Below are 24,145 nucleotides of genomic sequence, written 5' to 3'. Positions count from 1 at the left end.
ACGTTGTAACCCTTAGGATTTATTTTCCCTTTAGAAGAAGCTGAGCATCAGTGCATTTTAGATGAAGAACATGGAAATGCAGTTTGTTCTGTGGATTTAGAAGGACATATTAACTGGTCCCTAAAATTTATTTTTTTCTTTACCAAACCACAACAAAAAAGCAGAAAAATATATTCTTCTTTCACCTATTCATGAGGATCCATAATTTGAAGCTCAGTAGACCTTGAAAGTAATGCTGGGATTTCAGAAAATACAGAGCTGAGAATTGCTTTTTTGTTTTAGTGGTTTTACTGCCGGTGCTGTTTGGCATTCTGCAGAAGGGGCAATAAAAGCCTTAAAAAAAAAAACATTACCAGCTACAGTTCTGAGTGGTGATTTCTGGAGATGCCTAAAGCATTGCAATAAACGCATCTTTTTTTAATAGCCATCTTTACAGTCACATGCCACTTCACTGCTATGTATAGATTGAATGCCTCATTGAAGGATGGTTATTCAGGCTGAGCAGAGGAAGAATAACATAGTTTCACCTATATTAATGTTTTTGGATGAATTCAGATAATTTTAATTTTTATGCTAGTAAGAGATTGATAATGCTTTCTATAGTCAAATCAGGTAGAGTGAATGCAGAGCTCATGCAAGCTTCCCTAACCAGTTCTGTTGCCGCACCAAACCCTGAATTGCAGCAACCAGTCTACTCTAATTCTCAGTCTCTTCTGAAATTAGACAAACTGTGATTCTGTACATGACAGTCTTGTCATGTTGCGGGCAAGTGGTAGGGGAACTAAATTGATACCTGCAAACTTTTAACGTTTGCAAGATCAAAAAATAGTTGGTATACAAAGCTCTGTAGGGAAGGCCCCTCCCATGTGAAAAGGAGGCATTCAGTCAGTGCTGATCTACACTCAAGCTGACACTGAAATAACAAAAGGTACAAATCAAAATCAGTTTCATGATTTTGGTGCAAATATGTTTACAGCTTTATTTTCAGAATATAAGTGGCTAAAGGGGCACCCAGAAAATTAATGGTTATTTAAAATATTGATCTGTGTGATTTGCTCAAAGTGTCAGACGGAGTCTGTGGCTGAGCAAGAAAGAGAGAGCAGATTTCCGGGCTCTCAATCTTGTGCTTTGATTTCAAGACCCTCCTTCCCCTGTTATAATCATGAATCAATAATCTAACACAGAGCTGGGGAAAAAAAATAAAATCAAACCACAGCAAACTTACAGCTTCTGAGGATTGGTTCAATTCCAATTCCAGCTGAAGAGCTTGAGGAAATGCTCCACGCACAGACTTGCACCTATTTAACAGAATCTGTTCCCAAAAAGAAAAGGAGAACTTGTGGCACGTTAGAGACTAACAAATTTATTTGAGCATAAGCTTTCGTGAGCTACAGCTCATTTCATCGGATGCATTCGGTGGAAAATACAGTGGGGAGATTTATATTCGCACACAGAGAACATGAAACAATGGGTTTTATCATACACACTGTAAGGAGAGTGATCACTCAAGATCACTTAAGATCACTTATGTTATTTTCTTTGTTGGGCCTGCCCTGTAGTACGTGACTTCTGGGTACTCTTCTGGCTCTGTCAATCTGTTTCTTCACTTCAGCAGGTGGGTATTGTAGTTGTAAGAATGCATGATAGAAATCCTGTAGGTGTTTGTCTCTGTCTGAGGGGTTGGAGCAAATGCGGTTATATCGTAGAACTTGGCTGTAGACAATGGATCGTGTGGTGTGATCTGGATGAAAGCTAGAGGCATGTAGGTAGGAATAGTGGTCAGTAGGTTTCCTATATAGGGTGGTGTTTATGTGACCATCACTTATTAGCACCATAGTGTACAGGAAGTGGATCTCTTGTGCGGACTGGTCCAGGCTGAGGATGATGGTGGGATGGAAATTGTTGAAATCATGGTGGAATTCCTCAAGTGCTTCTTTTCCATGGGTCCAGATGATGAAGATGTCATCAATATAGCACAAGTAGAGTAGGGGCATTAGGGGATGAGAGCTGAGGAAGCGTTGTTCTAAGTCAGCCATAAAAATGATGGCGTACTGTGAGGCCATGCGGGTACCCATCGCAGTGCCGCTGATTTGAAGGTATACATTGTCCCCAAATGTGAAATAGTTATGGGTGAGGACAAAGTCACAAAGTTCAGCCACCAGGTTAGCCGTGACATTATCGGGGATACTGTTCCTGACGGCTTGTAGTCCATCTTTGTGTGGAATGTGGGTGTAGAGGGCTTCTACATCCATAGTGGCTAGGATGGTGTTTTTAGGAAGATTACCGATGGATTGTAGTTTCCTCAGGAAGTCAGTGTTGTCTCGAAGACACCATCATAGGGCCTAATCACATCAGCCACACTATCATAGGCTCGTTCACCTGCGCATCTACCAATGTGATATATGCCATCATGTGCCAGCAATGCCCCTCTACCATGTACATTAGTCAAACTGGACAATCTCTACGTAAAAGAATAAATGGACACAAATCAGACGTCAAGAATTTTAACATTCAAAAACCAGTCAGAGAACACTTCAATCTCTCCGGTCACTTGATTACAGACCTGAGAGTGGCTATCCTTCAACAAAAAAACTTCAAAAACAAACTCCAATGAGAGACTGCTGAATTGGAATTAATTTGCAAACTGGATACAATTAACTTAGGCTTGAATAGAGACTGGGAGTGGATGAGTCATTTCACAAAGTAAAACTATTTCCCCATGTTATTTCTCCCCCCCACCCCACCCCCCACTGTTCCTCAGACGTTCTTGTTAACTGCTGGAAATGGCCCACCTTGCTTATCACCATGAAAGGTTTTCCTCCTCCCCCTGCTGCTGGTGATGGTTTATCTTAAGTGATCACTCTCCTTACAGTGTGTATGATAAAACACATTGTTTCATGTTCTCTGTGTGTGTATATAAATCTCCCCACTGTATTTTCCACCAAATGCATCCGATGAAATGAGCTGTAGCTCACGAAAACTTATGCTCAAATAAATTTGTTAGTCTCTAAGGTGCCACAAGTACTCCTTTTCTTTTTGCGAATATAGACTAACACGGCTGCTACTCTGAAACCTGTTCCCAAAATGTAGTTATTTCAGTGCAAGTCAGTGTGGACGCACTTATTTCAGAAAAAACACAATGTTGAGCCCTTCATTCCACCTGCATATGGATGCTACAGTGAGCCTAATATTTGCCCTTTTGGAAACTTAATATAGACTGAAAATAAGAAAATGGATAACGAATCAGTGGATCTTGGCTTTAGCTGTAAAGGAACCGAGGCTGCCACCTATTACTCACTTAATAATCTTTTCTTTGTTTCTGTAGCTGGAGGATGTTGGAGACACTATTGAGAAGATTCGTGTTGGGCACAGAGGCGGAGGGCTTAATTCTGGATGGCATTTAGATCGGGTGGAGATACGGAGACTTTTGCCAAATGGGAAGGTAGGCATTGAATCTTTGGACTTTATGGAAGGCTTCCAGTGGCAGCTGCTTCTGCTTCCCAAAGTGGAGCAGCAATATATCAAGAATGATTAAGAGTGAAAAATGACTCACCAGAGAGCAATGCTAGCTAATGAAGTAGCAGGAGCTTGGGTCCCTGGGGCAAACATTTATTATGGTGGTTTATTCTTCAAATGTTGATTCTAAAACTCTGCAGCTTGATCAAAAAAAATGCTTAACCTCCTCCCCTCCCCCATTCTTAATGCACTTGTTGAGTAGAATAAAGGTATCAGGGCTCACGTTAGAGCAAAATATTTCAAGACTATGGACGGTTAACAACAGATTGATGGGCAACCAGTATTTCCGACTGATGGCCCAGTTATCTGACTTTAAAAACTGAGGACATGTCTGCTTTCAGTAGCTACGATAAAGATCTCATGGTGGTTTTTGTAAGGGTAGACTTTTCCCCAGTTATCTTGGGAAAAATTTCCCCTTCCTCCGCTGTTGTGTAGTGCATGCTGGCTAGCATCTTCCCATCCCAGAGTTGGCTGCATTTCAGTGTTGTGAAATGGCTGCTGTATGTGTAGATTGTAAAGAGTTTGGGGAACTTTGGAATGACTGTGCACTATGTAAATGCATATGCCACTCTGTTGGTCTGTAGTTGCAAAGGACAGGGGAGAATTTTTTGTGAGGCAGGAGTAGTGAAAGGAAACCATAATCAGACATATGCTGCCCCCTTATATGGGGCATGCCAGGAGTGTCAGAAGAAATCTTCCTGGTGCTGAGCACGACAGAGATTGTGGGATGCTCCGGGATGTGGTTCTGCCATTCGCTGTACTGGGGAGTCTGTTGTAAATTTGGGTAGCCCATGACGCTGTCTAATTTATGCCAAGAAGATGCACCAGCCCTCACTAGCCTGGTATCATTCCCTCACTACCTCTGGGCTACCGCTTCTCTGCTGCACCTCCTGTAAGGCACAGGACAGAAACTCTCCCAGGATGTGTAATGCTCCATTTCTGTCTGGAGAGCCTTTCAGGTTTGACCCAGCTACCATTTTATTCTTGAGCCAGACAGGAAGCTCTTTACATTAAGACCTAGGTCCGCAAAAGGATTTAGGCACCTAACTGCACTTTAAGCACTCAAGTTTGAACTTCAGATGCCCCACTCAATTGCTGCCCAAGGGCCTGAGGTGCCTACTTTTCACAGATAAAGTCCTTTAGGTACTAAATCTCTGCCAGTGGGCATGAGCACAGCTGCCTCAGTCCTACCACTCTTCACTGGGCCAGGGAAACAGAGTGAGAATGACCCCATAGCCTAGTGTTAGGGCACTCCCCCAGGATGTGGGAGACCTAGCTTCAACTCCCTGTCCAATGACTAGTTCATTATTTATACAAAGTTTCAGTTTCAACAGGAGAGATGGAGGGAGCCTCCCTTCCCCTCCCCCTCCTCTGAGTACCCCATAGCCCAGTAGTTAGGGCAGAGGTGGTCAAAGTACAGCCCACGGGCCACATCTGGCCCGCAGGACCATCCTGCCCGGCCCCCGAGCTCCTGGATGGGGAGGCTAGGCCCCTCCCCCACTTTCCCCCCTCCCCTGCACCCACGCCGCAGCGCAGGCTGCGCTCTGGGTGGCGGGGCTGCGCGCTCATGCAGGGTAGCGCGGCAGCATGTCTGGCTCCGGTGGGGCGGCGTAGCTCCCAAATATGCTTCTCTGAGCAGCATGGTAATGGAGCCGGTGGGTTGGATAAGGGGCAGGGGGTCCTGAGGGGCAGTCAGGGGACAGGGAGCAGTTGGATGGGGTGGAGGTTCTGGGGGGGCAGTCAGGAGATGGGGAGCGGGGGGGGGGGTTAGGGAGGGGGGTCCCGGGAAGGGATGGTCAGGGGACAAGGGGCGGGGTTTGGATGGGTCGGGGGTTTTGAGGGGGGCAGGCAGGGGGTGGAAAGTGGGAGGGGGTGGATAGGGGGCAGGGGCCAGGCTGTTTGGGGAGGCACAGCCTTCCCGACCCTTCTGTACATACAGTTTTTCACCCCGATGTGGCCCTCAGGCCAAAAAGTTTGCCCACCCCGGGTTAGGGCATCCTGCGGAGTGGTGAGGGTTAAATTCCTGCTCCACATTTTCACAAAGGGGCTTAAACACCTCACTCCAAGAGAGGGTTCCTGGCTGTGAATCCCCAGCAGAGGTAGGTGCCTAACTCCTTTTGAGGGGTGGGGTTTAGGTCACACCCCTCTCATCAGCATTTCCCTATTGACTAGTTTAGGTAACTCCCTGTTGAATGTGCTGTGTTTTGTGGATCTTCCGTTTTTAAGGGCCTACGGGCAGGTCTACACTACATATTTACATTGTGCAGCTGTGCTGTTGTAGTACATCTGGTGAAGATGCTCTAAGGCAATGGGAGAGAGCTCTCCTATTGGTTTAATAACTCCACCTCCGCGAGAGGCGGTAGCTATGTCACGAGGGAAGGTCTCTCGTCAACATAGCACTGTCTCAAGGGGGCTTGAGATCGGTATAACTACGTCACTCTGCGGTGTATGCAAGTAAGTATGTAGTCTAGACCAGAGCTAACTCTGCCCATACATTGTGTAGGGAGCTTGGCCACCTAACTCGTTAGGCAGTGGGGCACATAAAGTTAGGCTCGGCATTGCAACACGTAAGTCCTCTTTGTGTATCCAGCACTAACTGAACAGCCTTATAGGATGGGGATGGAGGTGTGTGATGTCTACAGAAGAAACATATGTGTGAATGGGAAAAATATCCCTGTGTTGACTGTAAAAGGACTGGTTCTCAGACTGGATTTACATAGGACCCTACTACTAAGTGGATAATGGAGACGACTGAAGCACTATAAATGCAGTTTGGTAATCAAACATGGGTGAACTTGTAGCAATTGACTGAATTCAGTCTTCATGGATTGGTAGTACTTATATTTCAGATTGCAAAGCCAAGCAAATATAGTAATGTATTAATACTATTGCTACTGCTCTATTGCTGTTGATACTACAATAACATTAATATGGAAGCTGTAGTCATAATTAGGTACAATGATGACACATGCTTATTATTTCTTATAATTTACCTTCTTCGTCCCTTGAAATCCTAGCTCATCTGTTTGTGGGACCCAAGGGATAGGCCAGTCATAAATATAAAGGGCAGGGTAACAACCTCTCTGTATACAGTGCTATAAAATCCCTCCTGGCCAGAGGCAAAGTCCTTTTACCTGTAAAGGGTTAAGAAGCTAAGGTAACCCCGCTGGCACCTGACCCAAAATGACCAATGAGGGGATAAGATACTGTCAAATCTGGACAGGGGGGCTTTTGTCTGTCTGTGTGATACGTTTGCCAGGAACAGATCAAGGATGCACGCCCTCCAACTCCTGTAAAGTTAGTAAGTAATCTAGCTAGAAAATGCGTTAGGTTTTCTTTGTTTTGGCTTGTGAAATTCGCTGTGCTGGAGGAATTGTGTATTCCTGCTTTTGTGTCTTTTTGTGACTTAAGGTTTTGCCTAGAGGGATTCTCTTTGTTTTGAATCTGACTGCCTGTAAGATTATCTTCCATTCTGATCTTACAGAATTGTTCTCTTATCTTTTTTTGTTCTTCTAATAAAGTTCTGTTTTTCAGAATCTGATTGGGTTTTTTGGGTCTTAAAAATCCAAGGCTGGTTTATGCTCATCTTGTTTATTCTCAAGCCTCCCCAGGAAAGGGGGTGTAAGGACTTGGGGGAGTATTTTGGGGGAATAGGAACTCCAAGTAGTCCTTTCCCTGATTGTTTGTTTGTTAAATCACTTGGTGGTGGCAGCGTTTTACCTAATCCAAGGGCAAAGACTTTGTGCTGTGGGGAAGTTTTAACCTAAGCTGTTAGAAATAAGCTTAGGGGGGTTTTCATGTGGTCCCCACATCTGTACCCTAGAGTTCAGAGTGGGGAAGGAACCCTGGCAGGCCAGAACCTCATCCACAGATCTGAACTTCCCTTGACATCCCCCTGAATTTTGGAAGAATTTGGATTCAGATCTGACCTTTACAGACTTAGCCCATCTCAAGTTTCCATGCAGCTGTCCTTCTTCATAAAGAACAAGGGGAGAGAGTTATAGAAAATGACACTTACATATATGTATGTTTGCTGTAATGTTTTTTACAGTTTTTCATGCAAACCCTTTGCATCTCTGTCCATCCAGTTCAAACAGCCCTGTCTCCCAGATAACTCAGTGCACAGGGATGCTGGATCCAAAGAAAACTGAAACGATATTAATTAATAGGGTAATGCTTTGAGGAGGTGGCAAGCACCACCATTTCACCTGGAACCAGTGGTTCTTGGGTACAGCTGAGAACCTGCTTGACACAGGGCATGGCTCCTCTCCTGCCTTCTTCCCCACAGAAACAGGACGGACTCCTGATGTAATATCCACTAGGCCCTTCTCCCATCTCCTCCTCTCCTTCTCCAAGATTTTGGCATTTTTCTTCTCTGCTCCCGTGAGGTTTCAAAATTATGCTAGCTCACAGTCCATAGATAGGCAGTCTCTTTTTATATGTCCCTATCTCCCACATTGGTAACAGGTAATTTACCACCTTCCCAGAGGGGATTCTTCTTTTCTTCTCTTTTCTTCTCTGTAGACTTCACCCCTAATACTTCTCCAACCCTCTTTCCAGCTCAGGCTTGTTAGACAGGCACACCCACTTGCAGGGAAAATCTGCTTCCTCAAACTCTTCCGTGAGTTTCACCACTGCCACCAGGGCTGTAGTTCCTAACCCAAAGAGGAGTGTTCTCCTGGAGGCCATGTAGAAATTGTTCAAGGATTATGGAGTCCATGATTTTGCCCACAGTCTGAGTGCTTGGCTTTAACCAGTGGGTGGTCCAATCAGTTAAACTTTGAGCACATGCCCTGGGCTATACACATCTGGCCCATCTAGCAGCCCAAAACTTCTGCTGGTATTTCTCTGTAGACAATCCCACATGGTCAAGTATGGCTGCCTTAACAGCATCATAGTCCTCAGCCGGTTTGCTTCCCAAGGCCACATAGGCCACTTGAGCTTCTCCTGCCAAATAGGGTACTAACTAGAGAGCCTATGTTCCTCTGTCCCAGCCAGCTCCCATTGCTACCATCTCGGATATCACTAGAGAATCATTGGAGTCATTGGCAGGCCCCTTTTACGCAGGCTGACCCCCTGGCTCCAGTTACCATTCCCCATGTCAGGATTCACCAGTCTCGGAAGCAACTGCTGCTGCATTTGTGCTTAATCCCTGATGAATTCCTGCAAGCGCCTCTGTTTCTCTGCTTGCCAGACCCGCAGGGATTCTTTGTCCAGTTTTTGTGACTGATGGAAAGATTGTATGTTCTGCTGCAGCTCCTTCTGCTGTCCACCAGCCGCTGCAGAGTCTGCTCCATCATCCGGATGCCAAATACTCGCAGACACCTCCCCCCTTAAGTCTCTCAATTGCCACTGTTGTCGGTAGCTACCAGTGTGGTGCTCCGCTCTTGTTCGATGACAATAACAACCAGCTGCGTGCGTGTTCCTTCGGTGTGGTGCCCCAGCTCTGTGCAGATCGCTGACACAGCAAACCCCGAGAGAGCGCCCAAAAACCACAGACTCTAGTAAGGTACGAAGGAACCCGAGCACAAGCGAAGCACGGTAATAGTTCCCTATAGACTCTACAGGACATACTACGAATTTGTGCTCCCTGGCAATGGACACAGCTCAGTCAGTGGCGGGACACTCCACTGCCCCCTAGGCTGGACAAGGATGTGCGCTCCGGGACCTACTTTTATACCGTTGCAGGACAGATTACTCATCATAGTTCAAACAAATCTATCTATCACGTTGTCCTTTTGACCCTGTCTTTAAGATGCACCTGCCTGTTCCTTGTTATATATATGGAGTGTCTTGCCACCGTCTTTGCACAAGTTCCTCTCATTAGCACTTATGTGTGTGTGTGTGTGTGTGTGTGTGTGTGTGCACGTGCCTCTAACAACCTTTTCTTGCCAACTTCTGTGAGTGGGACCTGCCTCTGGCTCACAGCCCAGCTTTGCTTATCACTGCCTGGAAGTACTTTGGTTCAGGCTTTACTTTGGTTCAGGCTTCAGGCCTCAGACTGGGCCTCTGATACAAGAATTTATGTTTCAGGGCCTCCTCTTACTACAGCCACAATTCGGGGAGTCAAGATCTCGGGCCCCCATGTTTCACAAGGCATGGCTTCTCTCCTGCCTTCTTCCCTGCAGAAACGGCATGGACTCCAGTGGTTGTGCCTTCACCTTATTCTTTTATTTTAAGTTCCCTCCACCACTTCTACAACAATCCATGTGCAACAGTTTATTTACAGTACCAACAGCTCTTTCAGCCCTCTCCCCAAGAACTGAGGGGAACAGAGGTGTCCCTCCCTTGAGGACTCCATGTTAGTGAGCTCAACTTGCCCTGGTATCCTTCCTCTCCTCCCCCTTGGCACTTCCCTCCTACCTCTTTAATGGCCTTGGGCTGATGGTGTAATTGGCTCCGTAGATCATCAGTCAACCAGCCTGATTGACTAATTACTCCTGCCAGCTTTCTCCAGCGGAACTTATTAATATCTGAGTGATCAGAGTGCAGGCTCACCTGTTTGCACCTCGCACTCTGTCATACTGTCCTTTGAACTTTAACCTTTGTCAATAGTTCAATAGGAAATGGAGGCCCAGCAGAGAGAGGAGGTTAGAGCTGCCTAGTGCCTCTCTATAGCGACCTTAAAGAAGTTTTTGGAACAGTGCTGTGGGCAGACTGCGGAGGAATCTGCATCCGTTTCTCAGCCGTAAGAAAAGTTGCCTTCATATGAGAGAGTTCACAAAGTAAAAGACATAATAATCTCTTGTTTGGTAACAATTTTGTTTTAAGTGAATCAAAGGGTGAGGATGAAAAGAATTAGGGCATATAGTTTGAAAGATACAGTTGCTGAGCATGGGCAAAGAATTGCTTACAATTAGTCTTATAACCGTAGAAGGATAATTGCAGGTGGCTAGCACTGTTGAGAGATGCAAAACACCCAGCAGTGTAACGCAGTCAGTCAATAATGCACAAACACCATACGTTAGCTGGCTGATATTCTTGTGTATGCAAGTCAGCAGCACTGGGAATATGCAGCCAAACTGCAAACTAGCAGTCATCTCTATCATGTTTCATACAAGGAAGCTTTTTCACAACCAGACTTTACAGTGCCAGTTTCCCAAAGTGGGGACACAAGGGTTGTGCCATTAGGCTATGGTAGCAAGTCTGGGAGCATGCAGGGAAAGGATCAACCTTTCTGGACTTGAAATATGAGCTACATTCAGGGGCATGCAGGTTCTGTCCTCTGCCTCTTTGTCTGTTCTTTTGTGCAGTGCCCATCTATAACCTCACCCGTTCTTACAGCTTCAGCTACCATATCTATGGTGTTGGGTTCAGAAAGCCGCCTCTCTACCTGCAGCTTCTACCCTCTGCCTCACATTTGGGACTTTCCAACATTTAATCCTGGAAAATCTGCTCCAATTCAAAGTAAACAAGCATGTTTCTCATGTCTCAGCCTCCCACTTTCTGTTCTCTCCCTTGTCCATCACCTTCAAACACCTTCTCCCCTCTGGTAGCCAGGCTCTCGTACACAGTTTCATTTGATTCCTCCCTCCTCTTTGGATTATTCTGTTGGCTTCCTTGAACTTTCTTCATCAAATTCAGGGCCACACCCTCCTCTTCAAGCCTCTGCACAACTCCATCACTGCCTACATTTTCTTATTTCCTCCTGCTGCCTGTCCTTCTCCCACTGTACCATTCTAAACACAAGCTCATTTCCTTCTCTCACTCTCATACTTGCCTCTTCTTCCATGCCACCCACTGTGTATCCGTTTGCAACTGGCATTTTTACAACAGCATAAAAGTGCTTTTGCCATAGAACTTATTTCACTCGGGGAACTGGTACAATCAATAATATTGAAAACATATTGGTGGTAGAACCTGCATCTTCACTCGGAGAGTTTGCTGGTATAGGTCTTTCCTGGTGTAGACTAGGCCTCAGATATTGATTCAGTATTTATTGAAACAGAGGAGCGCCACTTGCTGAACAATCAATATAATTTCCTGAAGCCCACAGGTGTTCCTCAGAGATCTCCCATCCAAGGATCAACCCAGCCCACTCCTGTTTAACGTATGATAACCGATTGGGCAACAACACAAGGGGTGGTGTTGCCAGTTTCAGAGGGGTAAAAGAAATGGGTGTTTGACTCTATGGGGAGTTTCAAGAGCACCACGCCCAAGGAAAATATGCTTTCTGCCTGCTTGCCCCTATCAGGCCCACATGTTTGACTCAGCACTTTGGACAGCTCCACCTGCTCAGTGTCTGGATGCCCTCTCTTCAGGCAGGGAGATGGATTCTAAACCAAGCAGCCAGGCAATGGTTAAATCAGCATTTAAAAGACATTAAGTGAGAAGATTGAGCAGAAAAGCCTCACAACCTAAGATAAAGCAGAGAGATCCACAATTTTGCTGAGCTTTGACTCTGGCATGTGGAAAAGAAGAAAGCAGAGCACTGCATGATGCCGCTGTAATTAACCGCAGGATATTATGACCTGCCACAGGATAGCAATATGCTGCCAAAGCTTCTAAAAGCTGTGCTACCTGATTAGGCTGTTAAGATGTATCTGTATGTTGCAAAGGAAAAAATGAGGTCAGTCACTTTTAGAGTAAATTGAAAGCACTTGGGTAGGAAACTAAGCTCATTGCATATCAGTAGAACGCTGCCTATGCATGTCAATTATATCTGATAATTATATTTAATTTGCTACGACTCAGACGGGGAAAGCACTGAGTTTAGCAGACTGTCATACCGCCTGTAGCTCAGAGCCAAAAATCAAACTCTAATGGAACAAATCCTAGTTGTAAGCGCCATGAGATTTTACAGTCGTTACCATAAAATAATACACTTTGTGTCACTGTAATAATAATACCATCACTAACAAGTCAGCTCCAATGGAAACTATGGCAATGACATGGAGACTAGTGATTACAATACAGTTAACGCTTGCCCTGACTACTTTATTTCCATCATGCAGGCTTTTAAGCTAGAGTCCCCCAAATATCATGTAACCTAATATATAATGTTCACAGCAATGACTCAGGCACATAAAACCAACCAGGATAACACTATCAGCATTTAGGATCAGTTAAAATTTCAAGCAACCCGTATGTTCCTTCAGTCATGCCTTTAATGATGAATCACATTAGGAATCTCTAACTGTAATAGAGAATACCAACGCATAGGCAGAGTTACAAAATGTCATCTCTTCCTTCTCATGAAACTAGATTATAACGTCAACTGGTAGTTCTAATTGTAATGAATGGTTTGGAACATAGAAAGAAAATACTGGTTACGTTTCCTGGACTGCAGTTGTTATGTGTAGAGCCATGCAAATCCATGGATATCTATTTTTGCGGATCATGGATCGGATGTGGATACAAATTTTGTATCTGATAAGGAGTCTAAATATAGGATTTTGAAGGCAGGGAAGCAGCTGTCTGCAGCTCATAGTCTATGAGGCTGCTTCTTCGCCTTCAAGATCCTATATTTCCTCTACCCCCCCCCCCCCCGGTATACAGAGAAAGGGGAGGTGATAGATCAAGACAAGCAGCAAAATCACCCCCATGCTCCTATCGCAGCGGTTTAAGCAGCCAAGCAATTTAGGAAACCTATCCTGACTTCATTGCCATATCAGGTCTCTTGGAGAGGGAGGCAGCTGCTTCTGCATAGTAAGTTAGTAGCTGCAGACAGCTGCCTCTTGATCTATCAAGAGGATCTCGAGTATGGAGATGATACTGCCTTATTTGGAGAAACTACTGATCAACTGCTGCTAACACTGGAAGACCTGCGACAGACTGCAGAATCTATAGGACTTAAAATAGGTGGTGATAAAATCAAAGCTATGCATGCCTCCTGTAAAATGGAAATGAATGACCTGTCGACACTGCATGACGATGACAATAGCATTGACTGGGAGAATAGTTTTATCTATCTGGGTAGTCAGTTGAAAGAAGAGGTTTGGTATCCAAAGTCATACGTCAGATTGGTCTTGCATCAATGGCATTTCATCACCTTCAGCGGCCTCTCTTTTGGCAGTGGGATGTCTGTGTGACAACTAAACTATGAGTGTTCAATGGAATAATAACGGGAACTCTGTTATACAGAGCAGAAACATGACTGTAAAAACAGCTGAGGAGAGGAGACTAAACAGTTTTCGGTGTCAACAAGTTATGGCCTATTCTTAACATCCATTGCTTTGATTTTTATCACAAACAAGAAAATGCTTAGATGATCCCGGTAAGTTGCAGTCTCCCACCAGTTGAGAACAAAATGATTGCAATGATCAGATCATATCCAGTGTGCAGACGAACCTACGCTTTTACAGAAGGATTGTAGAGATGAGGAAATAGAGCACTAAGCTGACCATGAATGAGGTTGGAAAAGGAAGAAGACTTACAAGGAATCATTCAAGATGGAAGTCTGTTCTACATGCCACCTCCTCCTGCATCCCAGGTAAAATGGAAAGAACTTCATTTGCAATAATCTAAAGTCCTATTTGATTTGTATATTGTCAATCATACAGGCCATGCTCCAAAATGCTTTAGAGTGACCTTTTGCAAGTACAGGGTTAAATAACAGCTGTGAGAGGAACAGCAAGATGAATGAAGAGGTATATGCAAGGGAGAAATCATGTTTCTGGAAAAGATTTGAAATGAGAGGAAGGTTGTTCTAAATGACAGGTGCTGCAGAGGAGAAGGCTCCTGCAAAATCAATGGGAGTGTCGGGAAGTATAAAGAGGATGACAGCATTACAGCAGAGTGAACAGGGAGGGTAGTGGAGAAAGGATGATGGGGGAAGGAGGGCTGGCTCTCCACCAAATGACTCCCCAGGCGTGGCGAGTCTTTGGCATCCCCCCTCCATTTGTTAAACTTTTCAATACCTTATTTTTTATTGTATTTGTAGCCCATTTCACGACTTTGATGCACAATTTGCATGCATGATTTATCCCTGTCATATTGGACGATAAATTTGCACACTAGGATCTGTAAGTCTGTATTTATTCATGCCATATATAAGCAAATAAAAAATTGTTTTCTCTAAGCTTATAGAAACTTTTTTTAATGTTACAAATAACTGAAATGTACTAATATCAAGAAATGGAACTCTGCTCCAACAATGGGTGGACAGGTATTAAATAGTGTTACAGTAGATGACAGCCTTAGAATGTTAACCCTAGTCCTTTAGTTCAAAAAGTCACTTTTCTCACCTTTGCCTTTGTGAACTGTAGCACATCGTCGGAGAGATCCCAAGACTGCCCAATGGCATTTTCAAGCAATCAAATAGCAAGCAATGTCAGTGTATCATTGGCCATCATCGATCAAAGATATGTTTTAATGAGCCGGAGCTTTGAAAAGCTGTGCTCACCACTCACGACTGTGACAGGCAGCGTGAGCAGAATCCTCAAAGCTATCCACACATTAGCAAAAGAGTCCTTGAGCGCTGCCTCATGAATAAATTGGAAAATTTGAAGTGGAGAGTGCTTCCCATATGGCAAAATGTGACAGAGGTCCTCCAATTCAACATAGAGGTCTTTATCATTAAGGTCCAAATATTCCCCATGTACCAGCGTCCAGTGAAGGTCTGTATAATTGTTCAAGAGTGTTTTCCTGTCTGCTGGCAGCTTACTAAGATCATAGGAATCCCCCCTTCCCCAATCTTTTCGTAGTGCTTCATTTGTCCAAACCTTTCTTTGATGGACACTCGAGCAGAGTCAACGAGTGAGCAAAAATACTCCCTTTTGAATTTTTCTTCTAAGCTTCCCGTCACCTCATCTCTGCTCTCATAACCAAGCTGTCTCTTCTTCCAATGAATACAAGTTTCCTTGAAGACAGGCTCAACTCCTAAGTTTTCTGCCATTTCTTTGGCAGCAGTGATGACATCTTCAAATCCATTGTCTCTGTAGGCCACAATGAAATCACGGCAGCTTCTCATTAAAGTAGTAGCGGTCACGATGTCCATCGATGGAGTTTGTGATGCCTGGCTTACAACGTTTGGTTGGAACAGGATATTGTGCCAAACCACAACTGAGACCAGAAATTTGAAGTCAATGATCTGGTTTGCCAGGCTTTGCACCTCCTGTTGGATTCCAGCTTTGACTTTACTTGACTGTGGCAGTTGCATAAGGGTGTCATAAACCTCAGTTACTTGATACCTCACTGGCTTTACACTGTCAATGAGCACTCTCTGAGAAAGTGTCACTTAGCGGCTTCCTGATCAGATTTGTAACATTGTCCGTGAGGATCTTCCACCTGATAGTTGATGCTGAAAACAGGATGTATATCCTTTGCAGTACTGCAAAGAGAGATACTGAATCTGAAGCAGATGACACTGCTCCTGACAACCAGGTTGAGAGACTGGCAGCCACAAGGCATAAAGAATACTCTTGGATTCAGCACAAGGATCCTTGCCTGGACCCACTGTTTCTTCCCTTCATGTTTACACCATTGTAGTAGCCTTGGCCATGGCAGTCCTGAAGCTTTATTTTATTCTCATTCAAAACATTCATAAAGAGTTCTGTTAGGCCTTTTCCAGTAGCATCGTACACAGACCGGAAACAGATAAAATATTCCTTTACTTGGATACAGCTATCCTCATCATCAATAAATCTTACTGTAAATGACATCTTTTCATTATGACTAATGTTGGGAGAGCAATCCATTATTACAGTGTAGTACTTCGCTTTGCGAGCTGCATCAATATGTTATCAAGCCCCTTCTTTGCCATAAGGTCAATCAATTTGTATTGAATTGTTTTGCAGCAGTAATGATCCATAACTTCTTTATGAACTACTTGACATAGGTGCTCACACATGACATCATCGTATTTCCCAAGGAGCTCTACCAAATCGAGGAAATTACTGTTATGTTTGGTGAACAACTTATCTGAGTCCCAGAAAGGCAAATTAGTCTATGCAAGGAAGAGGGTAACTGAGATCAGAGGCTCAAGACTCTGCTATCAGACGGAAGCAAGTCCATGGAGGGTTTCAGAAACAAGGAGCACTATGCTACACAGGATCTTTAAATGAGCGGGAATGCCTGTGGAGTCATTTGAATATAGATTCGAGGTGGCCCTACAGAGAGAAAGGGTAATCCAGTGGTTAGGGCACTAGCTTGCAACTCTGGCGATTTTGGTTCAAGTCCCAGCTCTGCCACAATCTTCCTGTGTGATCTTAAGCAAGTGGATCAGAATAGCACTGCCCTACCTCAGAGAGGTGTTGTGAGGATAGATACATTAACGATTGCGGAGGGACGTATAAGTACCATCGATATAATTGTGTATAAATGTTACATGACAGACAATGGCACATAGCTGTTTGAAAGACAACAGCATGGAGATGCAATAGTCAAGGTGAAAAGACCTGAAGCCCTGGATGAGGATCTCATTCGAGATGGAGTCAAGGCAGTTACACATTCAAAAGCTTTTTCTTCCTTTATGCTGTGTAGTTTGTGGGTGGTCCGGAAGTTAACTTTGTTCTGTTCACACTTATGGGATCTGCAGTTTACATGAAGATTTATGTCCACTTCATACAGAATTACCCTGGTTAAATAACATTTTGAAGGCCTTAAAGAAGCCTGTTACTTCTCCTTAGCAAATGATCTGACATTGATTTTATTTGCTGTTCCACTGTTTTCATTTCTTCCTTGATAGGACAGAAATCATGCTTGTTTCTCCTAAAGTAAAGTCGCAACAAAGGAAAAACAAATTTCCCTTTTTTTTTCTTAAAGTACTCATGGGAAATGGCTTAAGAGTGCTTGAGTTTTAGTATTTAATTGGGAAAAATCATGAAGTTTGCACTTCAGCAAAATCCTTGAGTATGTACTCAAGCAAAACTACTGACTTCAAGGAGAGTATTGTCTGAATAAGGACTGATAAAGGGTTGAGGATCCTGCAAATCCATATTCACAAACGTCTTCAGTGGGAGGATACTATTGGTAATAAGGGTTTTCAGGATCAGGCTCTGAACCCACTGAAATTAGAGAGGGAGAATTCCTATTAGATTATATAGTTAATCCCCTGTTAACTAGTGGAGTAGTGTACTCTGCATTATCTAGTGCTTTGGTTAGTCTCATTTGAGCGCAATTTAGCTTTTGATACTGAATAATGGAAAGGGTTTTATTACCTAAAAGTATACTTTGTTCTGCTTCATTGCATACTCGCGTTGTCTGGTTGTTGCATTTAACACAATTTTTAATCTGTGCATACACACATACTGGAATTCACTGTGCTTGCAAATCAATGGCTGTGTCCAATGGCTGAGAAGCAACTGACTAGCTCTCCCTCTAAAAAAGAATATGTCTTTGTCATATTACACCAGGGTTCGGAAACAATCACATTTCCATGTCAAAGGTGGCTTGCAAAATCTGAAGATGATGGTGAGATTGTAAGAGAACTTGTACCATCTGACATCTTTACTGAAAAACTCCTGAAAGATGGGACACTAAAGCAGATAGAACAGGAAGTTGAAGAACCACTGGAAAGTAAGTAAAATTCCACCACACCTTGACTTATTATTTTAACCCTTTGGAACAAGCCATTTGGATATGTAGTTCAAGTAGATGCATGCTACTAAAGGTTGCTTCTTTGCAATTATGGCCATTGAGTGAAAAATCAAACATTTAAGCTGCCATATTTTATGTGAAAAAGCTAGTATGTCCCATCTGGATTACTGTAACTTCCCCTTCTCTGGCCTCCTGGATGTCCAACATGCTTCCCATCCAGTCCTCACAAACACAGCTGCTACAATCATCTTCCCTGGCTGCTGTTCTGATTGTCTCTCACACACATCCTTTGAATTTCTCTATTGGCTCCACTTTACACACAAGTTTCCAACATCTTGTCTTCCAGGCCCTGCAAACATCTCTAGTTATTTGTCCTCATCTCCTGTCGTAGTCCTCCACCCCTTCTGTCCACCGACCAGCCTTGATGCCCCATTTGTAGCTTTTTTCCATGATTGTCTTTGCACTTTCTTCCACACTGCCCCTTAGGTACATAACACCCTCCCAGACCTGGTCTGCAGGGCAGCTACCCATTCCTTATTCGGATCCCTCTGTAAGTAGGTTGAGTTCCTATCCTGCTCTGAACAGAAAAGACAAATGGTATGCAACAACTGGATTTACACTCTTCCTGGTATTTGGCTTTCTAACATAAATAGTAACCACACAATATAAATTTTACCCTCAAACTTGGCTGTTGCTAAGGATTTCTCTGCAAGACTTCCCTGACCCTACCCTTAGTTACCTTTGCCCTAGAGAGAGATTCTTACCTCTCTCATATTCTGATTGGAGCTAATTGAATCCAACTGCCAGTATTGCTTGCCATCTTCTTTCAGGGTTCAAGTACCAGGTAAGAGGACGATTCAAACATGGAAATCATCCAGTCCAGTATTTCTTATTCTCTTTCACAGCCTGATTTGTATTTACACTATGCCTAGGGCCCTACGAAATTCACAGCCATCAAAAATACATCACTGACATTTTGTATGCTTTTACCCTATACTATGCAGATTTCACAGGGGGAGACCAGTGTTTCTCAAATTGCAGATCCTGACCCAAAAGGGAGTTGGGGGGGGCAGTGTTGCAAGGTTATGCTAGGGGGGTCGTGGTATTGCCACCCTTACTTCTGCGCTGCCTTCAAAGCTGGGCAGCCAGAGAGCAGCGGCTGTTGGCTGGGCTCCCAGCTCTGAAGGCAGCCCCCTGCCAGCAGCAGCGCAGAAGTAAGGGTGGCAATCCCGTACCAGGCCATCCTTACTTCTGTGTTGCAGCTGGCGGCAACTCTGCCTTCAGAGCTGGGCTCCCAGCCAGCAGCCGCCGCCCTCCAGTTGCCCAGCTCTGAAGGCAGCGCCGCCGCCAGCAGCAGCACAGAAGTAAGGTAGCTGTACCGCAAAACCCCCTAAAAAAATATGCGACCCCCCCCATGCACAGAACTCTTTTTTTGGGTCAGGACCCCTACCGTTACAACACCATGACATTTCAGATTTAAATTGCTGAAATCATGACATTTACAATTTTTAAAATCCTATGACTGAAATTGGCCAAAATGGACCGCGAATTTGGTAGGGCCCTAACTATGCCATTCTGTCAGTGTACATAATTTATGCACACCTTAAGGCCTTTTGTAGTTATAAGATGAGCTAGCAGGTCAAAGTGAGGACTAGACAGGAGCCTGGGGTTTACCTGAACCTGCTAACTCCTATTACAACTACAAACTTCCTTGTATTCATTAGGATTTTACCTCGTGTTAGTTACCAGATGTTAACTAACAGCAGGTAAGAACATGTTTTTTCTAATGAAGACAAAGCCTTAGAATATTAAGTTCTTTGAGGCAGGGACTGTCTTCTGAATTGTTTTTACAGCTGATTTTGGGCACTAGCCCAATATAAATAATAAAAAATAACAGCTTCCTTCACTATAGTCGTGCATTCTGTCCTGAAGAGCTACTGAAATGATATGCAAAGAATCAAATTTAATAAACTGATTATGCAGAACATACGTTAGGACCACTGCACCCATTATTAAAGTGCAAAAAGAACAGGAGTACTTGCGGCATCTTAGAGACTAACAAATTTATTAGAGCATAAGCTTTTGTGGCATAAGCTACAGCCCACTTCATCGGAGGCATAGAATGGAACATATAGTAAGTAGATAGATAGATAGATATACATTCAGAGAAGGTGGAAGTTGCCATATAAACTGTAAGAGGCTAATTAATTAAGATGAGCTATAATCAGCAGGAGAAAAAAACTTCTGTAGTGATAATCAAGATGGCCCATTTAGACAGTTGACAAGAAGGTGTGAGGAGGATACTTAACATAGGGAAATAGATTCAATATGTGTAATGACCCAGCCACTCCCAGTCTCTATTCAAACACAAGTTAATGGTATCTAGTTTGCATATTAATTCAAGCTCAGCAGTTTCTCCTTGGAGTCTGTTCTTGAAGCTTTTCTGTTAGTCTCTAAAGTGCCAGAAGTCCTCCTGTTCTTTTTGCAGATACAGACTAACATGGCTGCTACTCTGAAATCTATTAAAGTGCAGTTATTTCTTGGCTGGAACACCACAGTTTAACTGAGTATAGCAATGCTACACAACGGTTTAGGACATAATGTCAGAAAAATACTTTATTCAGTTGAAACTGCAGGTGAAATTTAAGTAGGTACATTGTAATTAACTACCCAAATTGGAATTTGGCCAGCACGCCAGAGTTAACACCTCTACTCTGATGAAAAATGCCAAAGTATCTTTGATAACCACAAGCCATCAGAATATCTTTTGTTATGGCACCTACTGCAGCATAATGCTCTCTGTGGTTAGTGAAAAAATAAAGCAGAAAAAGTGAAATTGCAGCAAACAAATATTTTCAGGGCTAAATGAACCTGATCCATCTCCCACTGTAATCATAGGGAGTCTTTCCACAGATTACAATGGAAGGTGGAACGGCCCCTGTATTATTCTGAGAGCTAAGTGTGAAAGGACTCTAAAAAAAGCAAAAAACCCTACACCTTATCTGTGAAGCTATTAATGTACACAGAAGTATCCCACCATCAAACATGGTAAGTCTCCATACCCCAAGTTTCTGTGCCTCCAGTAAAAAGTACAGCTTTTTCTCCTTCTCATTTTTGAATCGTGTGGGAGTAGCATGGAAAGTTGCCAGTGAGACTCTCTTTGGGGTTTGCATGGCACTAATGTGAGTAAAAATCTGTTAGCTGCTATTTGCATTTCCAGGGAGCATTCTTTCAGTCACTGTTTGTTCCCCTCATGTAAATGGGGCGAAGCAGATACACGGAAATAGCTGCATTTAACACATTAGAAAAGCACATTACTAAAGATTGTTATGAGATTTCATTGGATCACTGTTGAGTGAGCTCAACAAAGAAGATACTTAAACAGTACAACTCTAACATGTCTCGAATTAAATATTGTCCGAGCAACAAGATTCTGGAGTCTGCTCTCTTCTTTCAGTGCCGGGAATTTATAAGGGTAAGTCCCATTAACTCTGGTAGTAATTTCCCACTGAAATCCCTAGAACTTGTTTGTGGAGGATAGAATATTAAGAATCCACAACTCCAGACCACTTAGCCCTCTCATATGCAGTGGAGAGCAGATCCTGAATCCTAATCATGAAAGATGCTGCACTCAACTCCCATTGACATTAGATGAAGTCAGTAATAATAAGGATACTTAGCATCTTTAATTGCACATTTTGTGGTCAAGGCACTGTAGAGACATAAACTAGATGGGAGTTCATGGGAGCTCAGCACCTCTTACACTGCCCTCAGCATATAGGATTAGGCCCTGAGAATCCATCTGCTCCCAAATCATATATTTAAATATCTGTTTCTTTATATAGTTCATACATACAAGATAACTGTGTTCACTGGCGATATCTATGGCGCTGGGACAGATGCAAATGTTTTCCTGACTATATATGGAGACCTCGGGGACACCGGGGAGAGAAAACTCAGCAAGTCTGAAATTAACTCCAACAAGTTTGAAAGAGCACAGGTACAGATGAAACTGATTGATGACATTTTCCATATTGCAGGCCTTAAGCAAAGTGATGAACAAATGTTGTAACTGCTCTTCCCTAATGGGAAGTACCAGTCTGTAAGAATGGTCAGAACTGATGGATCATGTTTATTACCTCTTAAAACATTACATTTTCAGTTTAATGTTGGTATTTATGTACTACAATGATAGGCTCTATAGCAATCCCTAAGATGGACAAGATCTTTCTTTGCTTGGAGTCAGTGAGATAGGGCCAGTCTGGCCCATACCAAGCTTCCTATATTTCAGCTGCAAAATTGGAAGTATCCAGTGCTTAATTTTTGCCAGGGCTAAGCCTGGGCACTTCTTGGCTTGGCTTCATAGCCTCGGCACCTGTGGGCTTGCTGCATCAGTTATGAAAGTAAAACAATTGCTTGAGCCCGGCACCTCTTTCATTACAAATTAAGCATTGGAAGCATCAGTAATTGAGGGCATGGTTACCATCCCTTGAGCTAATTTGTATCTCCTAAAAGGAGGGGCAGCTTTGGTGAATCTGACTATAATGTGTATTATAATTAATATTGGGGCATCATCTTACGACACATTTTTGTAAGCTCTTAACATGTGATTCTACTATGAGAAGTGATGTAAAAATGGCAGTAGGTTGTTCCATGTTTGTCACTCCATGATTTCCACATCAGTGCTCAATTTAAAAGTTACCAACAGCCAGCCCTGCAGACTCCATATTATATCTGAGGGTATGTCTACACTGCAAAGAAAACCCACCCACCAAGTCACAGAGCCTGGATCAATCGACTTGGGCTTGTAGGCTCAGGCCGTGGGACTAAAAATAGCAGTACAGATGTTCATGTTCAGGCTGGAGTCTGGGCTCTGTGACTTTCCCTGCTCACTGGGTTTTAAAGTCCAGCTCCAGCCCAAGTGGGAATGTCTGCACTGCTATTTTTAGCCCTGGATGCAGCCTGAGCCTCGTGAGCCCAAGATAACTGACCTGTGCTCTGAAACTCGATGCCGTGTTTTTTCTTTGTAGTGTAGGCATACCCTGAGAGTCAAGTGAGTTTCTTTCCTGCTAATTTGACTAGCAATTGCGTATGCATAATAACCAAGTGCAGAATTTGCTCCATTGTCTCCAGTGTGTTGCACCAGGTATAAATGATGGCAGAATTTGGAGCTGCAATTGAAATGTAGTTAACAGTTCAGCTGTTGTGTTAACCGGAGGAGAATCCAGCTCACCTTCTCTTAGCTCTATTGTCCTTGGCAAGCTAACAGCAGTAAACAGTAAAATTTGACTTTTGACACTAAAAACAGCAGATACCAGCTCCAAGTGCTCAACACATCTATTCCCTTTGAGTAAGAGGGTGAGTTTTTATATAGTCATGTTCACAGCACAACTGCACTTTAAACCTCTCCCTCTCAGGACAGTTTTAATGGACACAGAATCTTTTACAGACAACTCTGCTGCAGCTTTTAATCAATTACTGTCCGGTAAGCTTTTAATCAATTACTGTCCTGGGTTTACACATGCATTGTACTCCGTTGTATACATTAGCTATTGTCCATTGAGAGAAACTATTGCTATTAAACATCCTGTAGGAGGATAAGTTCACAATACAGGCCGTGGACCTGGGCATTATATACAAGATCAAGATTCGTCATGACAACACCATGCTGAATGCTGACTGGTACCTGGAAAAAGTAGAGATTCTGGATGAAACCACAGAAGAATTGTACCTCTTTCTGTGTGAGCGCTGGCTTTCTACAAAGAAGGAGGACAAAAGGATAGAGCGGACACTTTATGAACAGGTATAGTAACAACAGCGAGCACAATGATCCTGACCCGGGCATCTGAGCACTGCTACATTGCTGCTAATAAAAATGAGATGCATGGCCCTTCATCTGGTTGCAATCCAGCACAGCTCATGAGTGGCCTAAACATGTTACCCCCTGAAGGTTGTGTTTTGGCCTATGTAAAATGAATTGATGGTTCTCTCTCTGGTCCTCCATCACTGACTTCTTTTGTTTGCAATCTCAGTGGAGAGGCCAAGGACTGAATGCTTAGTGGAGACTTACCCTCTTCAGATCAGGATCCAAGTGCACTGGCAGGGCTGTGTAGAGAATTCTGCACTGTTTCTGCCTGTGCTGTCCCTACCC

The 24,145-nt window shown here is 43.6% G+C and overlaps 1 protein-coding gene across 2 annotated transcripts in view; it reads left to right on the top strand.

Annotated features, from left to right (window-relative positions):
• Positions 1-24,145, top strand: part of LOXHD1 (lipoxygenase homology PLAT domains 1) — a 299,746-nt gene that overhangs the window by 197,041 nt on the left and 78,560 nt on the right. The window contains exons 1-5 of one of the 2 annotated variants that reach the window (XM_043514532.1): positions 3,077-3,178; positions 3,326-3,442; positions 17,811-17,973; positions 21,840-21,994; positions 23,588-23,797. In XM_043514532.1, the coding sequence (XP_043370467.1) occupies positions 3,140-3,178; positions 3,326-3,442; positions 17,811-17,973; positions 21,840-21,994; positions 23,588-23,797 (684 nt within the window). In that variant the 5' untranslated portion in view covers positions 3,077-3,139. Of the gene's footprint in view, positions 1-3,076; positions 3,179-3,325; positions 3,443-17,810; positions 17,974-21,839; positions 21,995-23,587; positions 23,798-24,145 lie in introns of those variants that run through there. The other variant, XM_043514533.1, reaches the window with a different exon arrangement.

Source organism: Dermochelys coriacea, chromosome 5 (genome assembly GCF_009764565.3).
Source record: "Dermochelys coriacea isolate rDerCor1 chromosome 5, rDerCor1.pri.v4, whole genome shotgun sequence".
In the NCBI taxonomy this organism is placed as follows: Eukaryota; Metazoa; Chordata; order Testudines; family Dermochelyidae; genus Dermochelys; species Dermochelys coriacea.
Note: the sequence above shows the minus strand (reverse complement) of the source record. Positions and strands in the feature narration are given on the sequence as shown.